This window comes from Antechinus flavipes, chromosome 2 (genome assembly GCF_016432865.1).
Source record: "Antechinus flavipes isolate AdamAnt ecotype Samford, QLD, Australia chromosome 2, AdamAnt_v2, whole genome shotgun sequence".
Classification (NCBI taxonomy): domain Eukaryota; kingdom Metazoa; phylum Chordata; class Mammalia; order Dasyuromorphia; family Dasyuridae; genus Antechinus; species Antechinus flavipes.
This window is the reverse complement of record NC_067399.1, coordinates 145,338,317-145,355,766: the sequence shown is the minus strand read 5'-3', so window position 1 is coordinate 145,355,766 and position 17,450 is coordinate 145,338,317. Positions and strand designations below refer to the sequence as shown.

At 35.3% G+C, this 17,450-nt stretch overlaps 1 protein-coding gene across 1 annotated transcript in view; it reads right to left on the bottom strand.

Annotated features, from left to right (window-relative positions):
* The window catches only part of KIF13B (kinesin family member 13B), a 249,415-nt gene that overhangs the window by 115,907 nt on the left and 116,058 nt on the right, over positions 1-17,450 (bottom strand). The window contains exons 11-13 of the mRNA XM_051975736.1: positions 14,720-14,932; positions 9,540-9,650; positions 4,229-4,363 (exon numbers count right to left, since the gene is read on the bottom strand). Of these exons, the coding sequence (XP_051831696.1) occupies positions 4,229-4,363; positions 9,540-9,650; positions 14,720-14,932 (459 nt within the window). The remainder of the gene's footprint in view (positions 1-4,228; positions 4,364-9,539; positions 9,651-14,719; positions 14,933-17,450) is intronic.

Sequence of the window (17,450 nt, the reverse complement as noted above, 5' to 3'; positions counted from 1 at the left end):
AGACTTGGTGCTATCCCTGCCGCAAACTAGACTTCAAGAAGGCAATCAATTTCAGCTTGCGCCAGGAACAGAGATTGTTATGGAATGTTATTGTTCTATAAGAAATGACCAGCAGGATGATTTCAGAGAGGCCTGGAGAGACCTATATGAACTGATGCTGAGTGAAATGAGCAGAACCAGAAGACCATTGTACAAGGCAACAGCAAGATTATACAATAATCAATTCTGATAGATGTATCTCTTCTCAACAATGAGATGATTCAGGTCAGTTCCAATGATCTTGTGATAGAGAGCCATCTACACCCAGAGAAGGGACTGTGGGAACTGAGTGTAGATCACAACATAGTATTTGCCCCTTTTTTGGTTGCTTGCTTGCTTTTTGTTTTCTTTCTCATTTTTCTTCCCTTTTGATCTGATTTTTCTTGTGCAGCATAATTGTGGAAATATATATATATAGAAGAAATTTGCAATACAAGATTTTGAAAGGGTGAATGTTGAAAACTATCTTTGCATATGTTTTGAAATTTAAAAGCTATTATTAAATAATATTTTATTTATTTATTTTTTTGTTTTTACATTAGTAATTTCCTGAAATACTCCCTATTGACTAAAAATACCAGTATCCTATGTACTTTCCCTTGTAAGAAAAAAAAATAGTTAATTATAAGCAGCTGGAAGAGAGATGGTCAAGCTCCAATGAAAAGACAGACAAACCCTCTAGTACCAAAGCAAAGGGCAGTTTCTTCTAGCAGTCATACTTCAATATATATCTTACTTGGTTATAAAGATTGTATAGAGATGTCTTGACTCTTCTTAGACAAGTCTGAGAATCTTTAATGATTCAAAAAACCTGTTGGAGTCAAATGACTGTTTTTCTCCCATTGATAGGTAACATATAGCTTCAGAAATGTCCTCAGAGCACAGAATGAGATAGAATGCAACTTTAGCTTGCCTTCAACTCTGTGGTGTGTCTGTCCAAGAGAAACTCTTCTAGATATAAGAATAAGTAAATGAAAAGGAGTTTGGTTTGGCTATATAAAAATTATAGAACAAGGAGATGTCAGAGCTTGGAAGAGACATCAGAAGAGACAATCACGTGATCTTCTCTTTCACTCTATAGATGAGGAAAATGAAACCTAGAGATCATAGATCACTTGCCCAAAGGGAGTCAACTATGCACTGGCTGAAAGATGAAATCTAAATGGAGGAATGAAATGAAAAAATCTTGCAATACAACACTTTACCAAACTAAAAATTTCCTGGACGGAGGTCATCTTTGTCAACTTGCTATGTCATGAAAATATCTTTTCATGAGTTTAACTTAAAATCCAAGAAAGCAACTCTACCACAAATGCTGCCAAAGTTGGGCCGGACCCACAGACTGAAACAGAATCCAAACACCTACACACAAGATGACTGGAAATATTTTGATTCCTCTCCAAAAGTCTATAAACAGTATCTTTGTTTAATTCTTTTAAATGTATTTAGAACAGAAATGAGTCAGGGTTTTTTCTTACTTGTGCTCTTATTTGCATTATGTGGCATCAGGAAGAAAAATAACACATGCGTCTGAGAAATAAAAAAAGGTTGTGATTTCTACCCCAACAAAAAGTCTCTAAAAGCACCTGAATATAATTGTAAACTAAATGTCAGTCATATAATCTTTGAAAGGAATAGAACAATGTTAGAACACAAAAGTAGAGACACAAGAATAACACTTGTTAGAGAGTCCTCATTGTGGTGAGAGAAGTGCACAATTTATCATTAATTACATGGAAGGCATGACATAACCAACATCATAATCAGAGAATCAGAGATTTAGAGAAGGAAAAGGTTTGTTAAAAGCCATTTAGTCAAACCATCCCATTTATAAAATGAGGAAATATCAGTTTAAAGAGACTAAAGAACTTATCCAAAGACATATAACAAGTCAGTCAATAATCATTTATTAAGCACCCGTGCCAGGCACTACCCTGTATGCTAAGGATACCCCTCTCTCTCCCCCAAAAAAACAGGCAAAACAAAATTGTTCCTGTTTCCAAGGAGCTCACAAGGAAAGGCAAACTGAAAACGACTATGTTCAAACTAGAAGTATATAAGATAAATTGGAGCTAATTTCCATAAGGAAGGCACATGGAGAAATAATAGGACTTGAACACTCACTGGATTTATGGGGATAAAAGAGACTGATGGGTTAAAGATGATATTTAGATTGCAAATCAAATAGATGGGAAGGTGGAGGTACTCTCAAAAATAATAGGGAAGAGAGAGCATGTGGGAAAACTGGGACACCAATTCAATCATTCTGGAGTGATGTGGGACTATGCCCAAAGGCTATAAAACTGAGCATACCTTTGATCCAGCAATGTCTCTACTGGGCTTATATCCCAAAGAGATCTTAATAGAGATAAAAGGACTCACATAAGCAAAAATGTTTGTAGCAGCCCTTTTTGTGGTAGCAAGGAACTACAAATTGAGTGTTGGGAAAAGTTGAGTCAGTTGGGAAATGACTGAATAAGTTATAGTATATGAAAGTAAAGGAATTAAAGGAATATTATTTTTCTATAAAAGATGATGAACAGGCTAATTTTAGAAAAGTCTGTAAAGATTTACATGAACTCATGCTGAGTGAAGCTAGCAGAATCAGGAAAAAATTATACGCAGTAAAAATAAAATTATATAATAAACTTGATTCTTCTCAGCAATTCAGTGATCCAAGGCAATTCTAATAAAATTTGCTGCATTCAGAGAGAGAATTATGAAGACTGCATGCAGACACCATATTGAACTTAAAATAAAACATCAAAGAAACTGTGGTAAACTATGACTAAGATGTCTTAAGTTTGTCATTCATTGTAGATGCTTTTCTGAGATATAATTTGCTATTGTTTTCTAATATAAGTCTTCTACAATTTAAGTTTATCATTCCTCCTATGAATGATCTTAGATTTATAAAATGCCACCTCTACTGAAACAACATAATCACCATCTCTGGTATCCATAATCTTCTAAAACTCATAAGGCAAAAAACATTAGTGTCATTCAACCCTAAAAAGATGACCACAAGAACAACGCTTGGTCTTCAGTTCTGCAGATTTAGGAACTTGATTTTACTAATTCATGCAGAGGATTCTGCTATGGATCCAACACTCCATTTAATAGTTTATGACTTCTTATTTTTACCATTAATTAAACCCTAGATTTTGTAGCTTTCCTATCCTTGAGTACACCACCCAAATTCCTTCCTTTCTTCCTTCTTTTAGTTTTCCTCCTTTTCTTTTCTACAGGTCATAGAAAATATAATTTGTATATCAAATTTTCTTATGTTCTTTACCCTCCCCTACCTTTTCAGTATTTTTGCTTACAAAGTTAACACCATAGCAAAAAAGTTACTTCATATAACCACAAAGTGTTTTGAAATTACTCCAGTGACTAATTTAATACATCAGTGACAAGATGATGGCAAAGTTTAATCAAAATCGAATACTTTATTTCTCTTTAAAGAGTATTGAATGAGAAAACCATTTAAATGATTTTCATACCATTCTCTGAACACTCAAGCTCAGAAAAAGTTAATATGAACTTTTTTGAAATAACATGTGACTTTCCACTAAATCTAAAACCCCACTGTTCCCACAACTTAAAAACAAAGAAAGAAACTAAATGCAAAATTATGGTGTGTTCTATATACTATCTAATTTGGGATCTAGGATCCAAGATTTAGAGAAGAAAGGAAAATTAAAGATCATATTTGAATTCTTAATTTCTATGTCATAGCATTCTGACAAAGCCTTTGGATCCATTCTCAATTTTTTCCCCCCCAATTATTTGATTTTTTTTTTTGGAGGTAGGTAACTGGGGTTAAGGGACTTGCCCAGGATCACATAATTAGTGTTAAATAATACTCAAGATCTTGTCTAATGTCTTCATTTTCAACATGAGTAAAGTGACATACAAAAACTTTGAATGAATTTTAACTTCTCAAGCAAGTTAGCTGTTGTTCAGTCATTTCAGTCATGCCTGACTCTTCATTATCCCATTTGGGTTTTCTTGGCCAAGACACTAGGGTAGTTTGCCATTTCCTTTTTCAGCTCATTTTACAGATGAAGAAACTGAGGCAGAAACTTGCCCAGGATCACTCAGCTAGAAAGTGTTGAAAGCCAAATTTTAACATCCTGTATTTTGACTCATCTAATTGCAATAAATAAACTGACAAATGTTATTTTACCTTTAAATAATAAACCAGCAGTTCATTGAGGGCAGGATCAGCATTCAGGTTGACAAGAAAACATTTATTATCCCCAACTTTGATTCCTGAAGACTGAAGAGATATTCCAAGACTCTCCAGCTGTTTTTGTCGTTCCTGCATGGATATTCAAGAAATATCAATGCTATAGGTTTTAAGCTATTGAAAACATTAAAAATTTAGAAGACATCACTGAACTGAACATATAAATAATTTATATACAAATTTATGTTTTTAAAGCACCCTATAAACAACAGTAATCCATATACTACACACTGGGGTCTTTTTTGATGCCATATATTTACTAGTGCTTATTACCACTACTCATTTTAATCAATGAGTTTCATCATATGTACATTTTCTAACATAAAACTACATGTACGTAGGTGATGGAATTTTCATACTACAATATATGTCTTATGTATATACATTTTCCTAAATGATTATTTCTATGCATGTATAAGTGTGAGAGAAGACATATATATATATATATATATATATAAAAGCATACTCTATGTCACAAGTCTATTACAAATACTTTCAGTACTTGTCTCATAGGATTGTAGAGAGAAATAAATAAAATAATACATGTAAAGTCAGTTGTCATTATCCTTAACAAAAGTAATTATGTTTAGCAAAAATAGGGCTGGACCTCAATGAGTGGCTACATGTGAATGATGGGCTTTTATCATCAGTGCTGCTCTCCACAATACATCAACAGATCTCCAATTGTCAACCTACACTTCTGATTCTGTTTGAACTTCAGCTGCCATTAAACAGCTATTACCCAAAAGCTCCAATGTTATTCTTCAGTTATTTTTCACTTGTGTCTAACTATCTGAGGTTCTCTTAGCAAAGATACTATAGTGGTTTCCCATTCCTTCTCCAGCTTATTTTACAGAAATGGAAGCAAAGAGGATTAAGTGATTTGCTTGGGATCCATAATTATTAAGTGTCTGAGGCCAGATTTGAGCTCATGAAGATGAGTATTCCTGATTCCAAGTCCAGTGCTCTATCCATTGTGCCACATAGCTGCCCCAAATGGCACAACAGCCAACTGCCCAAAAAGTCCAAATAAATGAATGAAAAAAAAACCTCTAAAAAATGATTTGTGATCATTCCTATAGAGAATAAAGCTCAGGATGCTTACTTATGAGATCCTCCTAAAAGTCATTCTAAATGGGCAGAGATCTTCACTTGCTTAGCTTACAGCTTCCATGGGCCGAGGCATGGATTTGATCTGGGGTGATTTTTAATCTTTGTGCACCTGGCATCATTCCTGGCTAAGAAGGCTTTTCTCTCCCACACGATCTGAGAATCTTGCTTTCCCCGACACTGCCCTCCTCTCACTTCTTCTCCCCTCCTTCATGCCACTCTCATCTCCTCCTTTACCCTGGCTGCACAGGAGGCCCCAGCCCTTGTATTCAACCCATTACAAATGGTCTTCTCTAGCCCTCTAAGATTCTCTCTGAGATCTCTGCCCTTTCTCATGGCTAACGTCCTTGAGAAAGACTTTTTCAGTAAATTTGCTCACTTCTCTCATTCTCTTGCGCAGTCTAGCTTCCAGCTTCATTGATAACTGCAACTCTCTCCATATTTAACAATGATATCTGAATCACAAAATCGAATTGGTTTTTCTCGATCCTCCTCCTTCCTGACTTCTCTGCAGGTTGTTACTGTTGAGGGTATCTCCTCCTCCCTCTGCTTGGTCTTCCTTCAAGAATCAGCTCAAATCCAACTTTCAGCAAGAGATCTTCCCAGATTCTTCTCCTTGTCAATGCTTTTCCTTTGTATGTATGTATGTACATAGCTATCTTCATGCTTTTTGTTTCTTTTGTTAAAATGGGAGCTCCTTGACAGTGGCACATGTCTTTTGCCTTTCTTTGTATCTCCAGTAGTTAGTTCAGTATGTGGCACAAAGTCAGGGTGGATAAATGCCTGCTGACTATTTACTAACTGGTCTATATGCTTGTGTAAGACACTCAACTTTTATGTGCCTTCAGCAACTCCATATGACTTTCCTATTAAGTAACAGGTTATTAAAGGTTGCTAAACTTTGGTATCTAACTAGATATTGGCAATCAGATGGCCCACTGAAATGTAAGAAGAGTTAATACTACAGTGGAAGCTGCCAAATCTGAACTACAAAGGAAAAAAAAAAATTAAAGTACCTTAATCCTGGAAATTTTATTAATGTGAAATAGAAACCCTAACCATTTGTTCACTCTTAGTATGCCAAACAGTACACTCCTCATCCCTTTCTAAACAAGGACAAAAATGAAAGACCCTAACTGATTCCCTTTAAGCAAATTAAGTTAATGATACAAATAAAAGAAAAGTTTATTTTTTCTTTATTTTTTAAATTGCAGGTTGAGCAGCTAGGAAGCACAGTGGATAGAGCATGGGCCAGTTCAAAATACCCAAGTTCAAATCCAACCTCAGCCACTTACTAGCTGTGTGACTCTGGTCAAGTCACTTAACCCCAAATGCTTCTTCTTCCCTCTTTCCCCCCACCCCCAAACTCCCCCTGCCAAAAAAAAAAAAAGTTGGCAAGATTGATTGGCATACTAGTTGTATCAATAATATTCTTTGATTCTAAAAATGAATTATCTAGCTGATATGTTACATTAATGATCTTTTAATATTCATTTGAAAAGAAAAAAGAAAAAAAGACATATAAGAGAGAACAAGGTATACACATGCTTTGTTGCTTACTTTAATACAATGCTACATAGAAAATCCATCCAGATTGCCTTTTCAAGAAAATTCTAGCTCCATTCAGAGCATCTCAAGAGAAGTATTTAGTTATCATTGAGAAAAATACAATGACACAAAAAAGGGAGAAGAAACAACAATTTTGTTTTCACAGAATAGAAACAACTATTGGCATGAATTTAGTGTCTTATCATTTTTAAAGTATAAATACAAAGCATCAGATAGTTGAGTTTAAAAACTCAAAAGTAAATCTCACATGATAAAAGTATATCTCAACATATTTCCAGAAAATTTAAAAAAAAAAAAAAAGAAATATTCTTTCTTTACAAGTGCTTTATCATGATCCATCTTATTTCACCATTAATATAAAAGAAAGATAAAAGGAGCCTGGTTAACATTCTATATAGCATATCCAAAATAAAGGACATGCTTACTGAAATTATGCCATTTATTAAAAATGTAAGAAAAAGTATACAAAAAAAAAATAGCTATCCATTTCCTTCAGCATCCAGTCCAAACTAGCATATGAGGTTGCGAACATTTAGTTCAATCCAACATTCTATCATTATGTTCTTCTAAACACTACTCCTGCAAAGTTGTTTTAGTGACTGTTTTCTGCACATTTCATATATCTATACATATCATACACACACACACGCACACATACACACTTTATACATTCCCTCCTCTACCTACCCACATCCTATTTATCCTTCAAGATTCACAAGTACTATCTTCTCTATAAACTCTGCCTTCACAGCCATTGATCACACTATCTTTTGAAATCCTTCAATACTTAAAATACAACTGACATAATTACTTTTCATATTTCCTTAGCTCAGAGAAACTGTAAACTCATCAAAGACAGAGACATGACTTGCTACATATTTGACATCAGAGATGTCAAATGGTGTCACATCAAAAGTGGCTCAAATCTCATTAAAATGTAATCAGAAATGTTTAACAAAAACAAATAAAAATACAATGCAACATTGATAATGTTAACATGTGGTTTTCTAAGTCAATATACTACCAGATCTTTCTGGTGTTTCACATGGCTTAGATAACACCCAGCACATAATGGGGATTCAATTAATGTATTCCAAAAATTAACCAAAGTTGATTAAATTTCAAGATTAATGTGCTATTCACCAAATAGCCTCTTGTTTCAATCCTGTTCTCATTAAGAAATATATGCTTATGTGAACTTAAAAGCCCTAGATAAATGTCTTTTATCTTAAAGAAAACATTTCATATTATCAGGAAATATGTGACAAAATCTTATCAGCAGAATAATACTTTTTTACTGAAAAGCAACTTATACCTCTAGAAAAAGCTACAATTTGTTGGTTTCTATTCAATATTAATTTAAAGTCATTTGGTAGGAGATGGAACACTATAACTCATTACCATTATTTCCTATCTGTTTTAAAACAAAGCAGATTTACATTGTCTTAGACTCTTTATTATGATCATATAACATTGTACTGAATGAAAAGACAGGATGGTATAAGGGGGACAAAAAAGAAGGAACTAGGAGGACTATCCACTGGGATACTGGTTTTCACACAATTTCCTCAATAAATTTAACCAAATCAATATTCAACATTCATCTGCTCATTCTAGAGATATTGATGGGGGAAACAATCTATATAAAATACCCAACTGTGACAATAAAAAAATAAGAGTAAGAAATAACTAAAATTCAGTTCTTACTCAAGAAGCTTACAGTCCAATGAGATATGTATAGGAATGCTTAAAAAATAGAATATGTTAAGTTTTATAAAATGAGACAAATTGTTTCCTTGAAATAGTGGGAGATGTATATATAGCCTGAACAAATAAAACAGTTATTTCAGTAAAGGGGCAGGGGGAGTCAGGGGGAAGGGAGGGAATAACAGCCCTGAGTGTAGGCAGATAGAATATAGCAAGAGTTCTTAACTAGGTAAGACAAACCCCTGTGATCAGACACACTGGAACCTATGTAGAACAGAAGGAAAATGAAAGATAAAATTTCACCTACTTCACAATTTTTCATGGCTCTATGCTGTTCATTTTGGCACATTTATAATGATGCCACCCAAATTAGCTAATGTTATAAATGCACTTTTGAAAAGCTTATGCAAATTTGGAGAAATGATAACCTTATTATAAGAGTTGGCAAACAATAAAGATGATAGTCTAAGCTGTACCATTAAACATTTTGTAGCTTGGGCAAGTCTTATTTCAGCTCTTTACAGATCTGTCTAGGAAAATGCTCACCAGTAGACAGCATATTTCACTGAAGTTTAAGGAATGAGAACCAGAAGCTACAAATTAATCAGTTTGAAAACTTGTAAGTTCCCCTCCATTGCAATCACACTGATGAGACAGTGGAAAAATACATCTTTTGAACTGTGAACAGTACTGCCATTTTGCCTCAGGCTTCTCCTAGGAAAATAATTTTTGAAAAACAACAAACAGAGCCCTTGACTTAGTGGCACAGAACTGGAAAGAGCTATGGAGTATTTTGAAGGAGTTTTGAAAAAATTTTTTAAAGTAACAGGCTCCATTACCCCTTACATGAAGAAATACTAACCTGAGCAATCTCTTCTGTTTTTCTTAATTTCTCTTCCCAGGTTACAGTCATTTCTTGAATCAATTTCTCCGATTCTTCTAGCCGATCCTTTAGCTCTGGGGATTTCATGGCCTACAAAAAATATAATATTTTAATCTTCAAATGTAAGATGCTTTGAAAAAGGAGATGCTAAACCTAATGGGACAAAATTAACAATCTGCCTCATCTCAGCTCGATAGCACAGTGAGGTCTTTGACCTAGGCAAAAACACACAATGGACTGTCACTGATACACAGAATCTCTATTGTACTGTCTATGCCACGAATCCAAGACATATTAGCTAAAGCATATAAAGCATACACAGGGGAAAGTGTAGTGGATTTTGAAACAGTTAACCCCAAGATTCAAATCTGGGTTTTGCTTCAATTTAACCAAGTGTGACCATAGGAAAATTATATAAATTCTCAGAGCCTTAATTTGATCATTTTTAAGAATGAATTTATAAAATGATGGAGTTAAAGCATTGTAAAGACAAAGCAACTCTGAAAGACTGATTAATTCAATGAACAACCATAATTCTAGAGTACAGTGATAAACATTTTACCCACCTCCTAATAGAAGTGACAAATTCAAAATGTAGATAAAGACATATCTGGAGCAAGGGGTAGATGGAAAATGTGGGAATTTGTTTCGTGTAACTATGAATACATGTTGCAATGATTTTTACATTTTTTTTTCATCAAAGAGAGAAAGAAAATTAATACATATTACTTTAAAAACTATTTTTTTAAATAATAGGATTAGTCTAGGATTCTAAGGACTTTTCCAAATCATTCAAAGATCTATATGGCAATAATTAGATCAGGGAGTTTATTTTTTTTCCTTACCACTGTATTAATTAAACAGTTAATTACTTCTAAAGAGTCACTTTGCAAAATATGGAATAATGGACTAACATCTACTAAGTGAACAAACTTTTTTTAGTGTGTTCTTTTTAGTTTAATTTAGTATGTTCTTCCAGAAGGCTGCTTATTTGGATTGAATGATAATTTATTATATTATCATTAATAACAATGTTGCTTTATGGTTCATACCAGGTTTTGATCGTTTTCTCATTTGATCCTCAAAAAAACCTCGAGAGATTATTATTTTGTTCATACTCTAACTCTGGACCTGTGGGGGTTCCACAGGTTTCGTGGGGATCAGGTCAAGCCACATGTTACAGGACCAAGGTCTGGTGGGAGCAAGGTATAAGAAGGGTAGTCGATTGAGTCTCCAACATAATCAGGATAGGGTTCTACAATGGGGGCTTGGTCTGCAATCCCAAATCTACCTCCTGCTGCTCTCTCAGGTTTTACAATCACATCAAGAGTTCAGAATAAAGTGGAAACTAGTGTCAATGCCTCCCCTCCCCTACTTTTTTAATTAGGAGAAAGAGAGAAAGTAGACAGACAACTCTCTAATACACATGTTCTCTTTCTCTCTTTTTTAAATGATACCCTAATTGAAAGAATCAGTCATTTAATCACTACATTTAAAGACAAATTAATTATATAATGTCACTAAGACTGGTCAGCATTAGTCCAGTATGAAGAAATATTAAGAGAAGGAAAGTGTCATGCTAAGAGGTAGGACGGTGAATAGATCTCCAAAATCTAATTTTGAAAAAATTCAAATGATAACAGAACATATTAAAATAATATTATTTAACAACGAAATGGTCACCTTTCTCCTATCCTCTATACTGGCCAGATGAGAAGTATCAAACATGAGTCACAAGCAGCCCTAATCAGATGACAAGGTAACTGGGAAATATTTAACAAAATAAATAAAAATACAATAAAATGGAGATAATATCAGTATGACCTAAGTGAACATATAATCCACAAAGATCTTTTTGTATGACTTAGTAATGTTTCAAGTTTAATAGAACTGGGTTAAACTGTTAGTAGAATACTACAGAAAACTGGAAATGTACTACATTCCAAAAACACATAATGTCTATGCTTTCCCAGGATGATTGTTAGATCATAGTAGTAGATTACAGTGAGATCTACTATAAATCCTTGTCATAAATGAGAGTTGGAAATAGGCTTGGCTGAGGTACACTTTACTGACATAAAATCAAATAACCTATCCCTTAGGATAAGGGTCCTCAAACTACGGCCCGCTGGCGGATTCTATAGCTGAGGACGATTATCCCCCTCACCCATGGATATTAAGTTTCTTTATTTAAAGGCCCACAAAACAAAGTTTTTGTTTTTACTATAGTCCAGCCCTCCAACAGTCTGAGGATCAGTGAACTGGCCCCCTATTTAAAAAGTTTGAGGACCCCTGACATTAGGATATACAAAGTACCTATGCAGATTTATATACTATTCAGTATTATGCAAAGCACAGGAAGGGTACAGAAGATGAAGAGATATACTGCTTTTCCATAAGAACTTATAGTTCTTTGGTGGGGTTGGAGGGAAGAAGAGAAGTTAAATATATGAAAAAATTTAGCCATGGTAAAACGGATACACACACACACACACACACACACACACACACACACACACACATATAAAAATAAAAACTAAATGCTAAATGGTTAAACAGTAAACTATGAAGGGGAAATCTATGAGAAGTATTATTTTTCTTCCCATATATTAAGCTCTTACAGGGAAGTACTGTCTCACTTGTATTCTCACTCCCTATTATAGAGCTTAGCAAATAGTAAATGCTAAATTATTAATCTATTAAAATTTTTCAATGCTAAATTATTAATCTATTAAAATTTTTCAGTGAACCATGATATCACCTCAAGCTGAGTTCTAAGTTGCAGGAGACAAAAGACTGGACTTAAAATCAGATCTTGCCTCAGGTTCCAGTCCTGCCTCAGACACTTCACTTAAATGTTTGTCTGCCTCTGTTTCCTCACCTATAAAATAGGGAAGAAGATGCTCTAATAGCACCTACATCCCAGAGCTATTGTGAGGATTAAATTAATAGAATGTTTGTAAAGTACTAGCAAATCTTAAAATGTCAATATGCTGTCATTGCTATTGCTAATATTTTTATCATTTCACAGTGATGTCCTAAAAAAGGATTATCTACATTCATTGTTTCCAGTTCCTTATATCGCATTCATTTCTGAACTACTTTCAATTTTACTTGCAATCCCTAAAACTGGTTCAAAATTGCTCTCCCCAAGATTACCAACCACATTTTAACAGATAAATCCAATGGCATTTCCCTTAGTTCTTACCATTCCCGACTCCTCTAAAGTTTTTACTCTGAAGACTGGATGTTCTCTCCCCCTTTGTTTTTGTTCTTCTTTTAGTTCTCCTCCTGCTGAGTGACTTATGCTCAGCATCCTGTATTTAATCCTAGCCATTATTCTCACACCACTAAATATGGTACAAAGCCAAGGCTTTGTCCTGGTTCTTCTCCTCTCTCTAGTCTATCTCTTACTATGTCTTCTGTTCTCATGGATTCATTATCATCTGTATATACATAACTTTCGAATCTATACTGCCAACTCTAATCTTTCTTTTGAAGTTCTATCCTGTTTTGCTATCTGCATGACAGACAGCTCTACCTAGATGTCTCAAAAGTATTTTAAATTCAATATGCCAATAACAGAACTCATATTTCCTCCAAAATGTCCTATAACCTAAACTTCCATGTTCAAATTAATGGCACCCATCTGCCTCCGTGTCACGTTGGTGTAAAATCTTAAGTCATCCTCATTTGCAATATCAAATCAAATGCCAAGACTTGTCAATCCTCCCCCCAAAACTTTTCACATTGTTGTCAGTCAACAGGCACTCATTAGAAGTTTATTATGTGTTGGTGATAAAAAGAAAAGCGAAAACATTCCTGTTCTCAAGGAACCAACAGAGGAGAAAATATGCCAAAAATTGTCCATGCAAGCTACATGTAATACATAAATGGTAAGTTAATTTAAAGAAAAGGCCTCTTGTAGAAGATAACTGAGGTATCTGAAGGTGTTTGAGCTGAGTTTTGAAGAGTCAAGGTGAGGAGGAAGAGGATTTTAGGCAGGAAGACATCCTACCCTTCTCTCTACTTACAAAGTTGCTGGACTAGTTCAGATCCTCACCAACTTTCATCTCATTCATTGTTAACCTTCATACTCAAAGAAGGATCAGTATATAGGATCTGACTATGGCTGATCAGACTAGTACAAGCTCTGAAGGCTCTACCACGGGTCAAGCACAAATAGTCCGTTTGAATATTTGGGATGTAGATGTCTCTACGTTTGAGTATCTCAGGCCTCTAAACTCTTTTTTTCTCTGACCTATCCTCCACACAGACCTAAAACATATCCACCCATGTCACATGCCTTCCCCTACTTTAAAAAAAAAAAATCCATTTTTACCTACCTTTGTTCTCTCAAAAATGGAAACATATTACCTCTTCAACTTTCTCATAGAAACATAGCCTCCAACAAAGCACAGTTCAAATACTATTACTTAACAAAGCCTTTCCTGACCCTAGCCTTACCACACATCAAAAATCTCTTCTTCCCAAAAAGATTTCGTATCAATTTTGTACCGGCTAATTAACTGTGTGCATGGTGTATCCTAAACAAATCTCCAGGTGAGCAAGGGGACAGTTTTGTTTTGGTTGGTATCCACAATGCCTAGCCCATAGTAGGCACTTAATAAATGTTGATTAAACTACACTGCATTTTGCCTTCATTCTAATCCCCCAAATTATTCATTTCCCTTTGTTCTGTCTTCCAATACTGTCTCCTACACCTATGAATAGCTTTTCGAAAGCAAGATCCGCTTCATTTCTGTCTTTTTCTCTCCAGAGCACAATCAATAAATGTTTGCTGACTAATTAACAACCTACCATGTCATGTATTATAATTCATTTTCCATCTTTTAATCACAATTCCCACTTCATACACAAAGCATGCATAACATAATTAGTTTATTATTTATTTATCATTAAACAAATTATTTATTTAAATTATTTAAATATAGAATTATTACATACATTTAATTTTATATTAAATTTATTGTTTAAATAGAAATTATTAAATATTTATTATTATAAAATTATTAAATATAGAATTCCTGAATGGAAAAGGCCATTATTTGAATAACAAAGAGCATGTAATTCAAATGCTAGCTTAATTGGATTCTCACAGAAACAACTATAAACCAGTTACTGAAATGAGCTGATACCTCTGCTTTGGTTAGCTGTTCTCGGAGCTTTTCTACTTCCTCTCGGAGATCCCGGATGATCCGTGCATTAGGGTCTTCATTCACTACTGCATGGTTCACAATGTTTTTGGCTCTGTCAGCATACCTCAGAGTTGACAGGGTCTCATCGTAGTTATCAGCTGCAGGACTGACTGTGGCCACCATGGCTGTCTTGCTGTTACCCCCAAGACTATCCTGGAGGGAAAAAAAACAATAAAGTCATAGAATGCTTTAATTGAGAGGGGTCTCAAAGAAAAACTATTTGAATTCTTTCGACCTATAGAAGAGAAAAATGAAGGGTGGAGAAGTGAGATGATTTATCCAAGGTCACTAAGTCAATTAAGGGCAGGATTAGCCTTCTTGATCTATAATCCAATGAGCATTCTACTAGACCAAATGAAATTTTCCATTTAATTTACATAAAAAAAAAAAAATCCCACCATATAACTGGTTTGCCTGGTATAATTAGTCATTAGAAAGGCTAGTTTGTCTACCACTAATAAACAAAAATATTACATATGAACACATATTCATTGGTGGATATTTTTCTATAAAACTGCAACTTGTGTTACAGGTCTCCCAAGAAGGTACTAAATAACTAAATCCCAATTTCATTTAGGATTGGGCTACCACACAAGATGATGTGATTGAAGACCTTTCTCCTCCCACAATTGTTAAAGCGATACTTTCTAATCTTGGGGGTACCAGATAGAACTGCTAGCTTTTGGTCACTATTTAATTCTTGCTTGAATCTCTGAAATTATGTAACAAAATATACAAGAATATTAGTAAGATTCCAAAAAATGAAGCCAATACCTTCCAGCTTACATTAAAATCTTATAATATAAAGTATATCATACTCTACAATCCTTTTTCCCCACCCAAAAAAAAAAAAAATCCAGAAAAAAAAAATGCTGTCTGTGGGATAAAGAAAACCAGACTTGGGAGTGAGGAAAGCTGTACTCTCCAAGCTTGTCTCTGAGGCTTCCTAGCCATATGATCATGGGTAAGTCACAGAACCTCACTGAGATACTTCCTCTTTAGTAAAATGAGAAAAATATTATCTATGTCCACAGGTACAGCTCAAAAAAGGAAACAAACCTAAGGTGTTCTGTACATTCTAAAGCATTATTTATTAATTATATATTGTGGCTAGTATATTCTGGGTCTCCCAATTTCAAGATTTTAGGCCACACATATAGAAAAACATTTACTCTGAGACACAACCCTCACATGAATTTCTTTTTAAATAATTTAGTTCCCTATTGTTCCTAGAAACTCCTCAGTGTAACATTTAAAATCCTCCATAATCTGGATCCAACATACCGTTACAGTCATTACATATGATGTTCTTTCACATACTTTCTGTTCCCTGAATTCAACATCTCATCTCCACATCTTGCCAGAGACTCTGTCCTTCATGACCTTTGTGCCCAGAACACACTCCCCTCCCCCACTTCCTTTAAATCTCTACCTCAGGAGCCATACCCTACATAAACCTTTCCTAACCATTGCTTCTTGATCTCCATGAGAACACCAACAAATAGAGCTTGGCTTTTTGTCTTTATAGTCCTTCATATAGAGAAAGCACTTAATAAATGTTAGTTTAAATAAATTAACTGTACCTGGACATTGATATAGGGCAGAATATATGAAGACAATTGACATGGGTCTGACACCCAAAAGGACTTTGTACCAGAGCTTAGTGACCTCTCAGGTCACAGCTCCCTCATGAGCCAGAGGGGAGGTTCATCTAGACTCCCACCAGCCCTAAACCCCATGACCTTCTGTTTTTCCAGCTAGCCCTGAAGAACTAGTCATTACAGCGAGAAGGACTCACTTTAGTGAGAAGGCAAATGAGCTGGTATCCAAGTCTTAGGTCTGCCTGTGTCACTTACCTGCATGGCAGAGAAGAAAGAATGTTGGACCTGGAGCAGGGATACCCAGGGCTGGCCTGTCTCCTGAGTTCTGTAAGAACAGGCCAAGCCTCAGCCTGGATGTCTACAAAAAATATTAATCAACCTATGGGGCCAGCCTCATAAGGGACCCGAATGATTAAAGTGCCTTGCAAAATGAAAGGTCAGTAATTGCTACTACTACTGGTACTCCTACCACTATCACCCCCACCTCCCCTGCTACTGCTACAACCACCATCCCTGCCTCCAACACTACCAACCTCCTTAGCCTGGCACCAAACACTGACATATTTAGGACTCAGCTTTCTTTCCCCTTTACAGCGCACACGACACTCTGGCCAGCCAGGACCACGCGCTGTGCCCAGAACCCCAACTGCTGTTCCTCACACCTCTCTGCAGCCACACCTGCTGCCAGTCCTAGAAGATGCTCCTCTGTAGTAGTGGCTGACTCGTAGGCCCAAAGACCTGATCTAATTCTGGTGCAGCCACAGAATAAAATCCTCGGCCCAAGCGAATCATGAAAATTCTTCAGACATCAGTAACTCTTCACTGGTAAAACGAGGGGGTTAGGCCGGATGATTCCTATTCCTTTCTGCTCCCACGGAGATTTAATAGCTCATACTCCAAAATCTATTTACACATCCACTATCAACAATTCAGTTTGCTATAGAAACACAAATAAAGGCATGCTATGCTAAAAGAAAATATGCCAGAAAGTATGAAGTAGTGGTAAAGCTGGCTATTCTGTGCTGGGAGGGATCATAGCTTTCTGAGAAGCTCTCTTTCCCCAAGTTTGA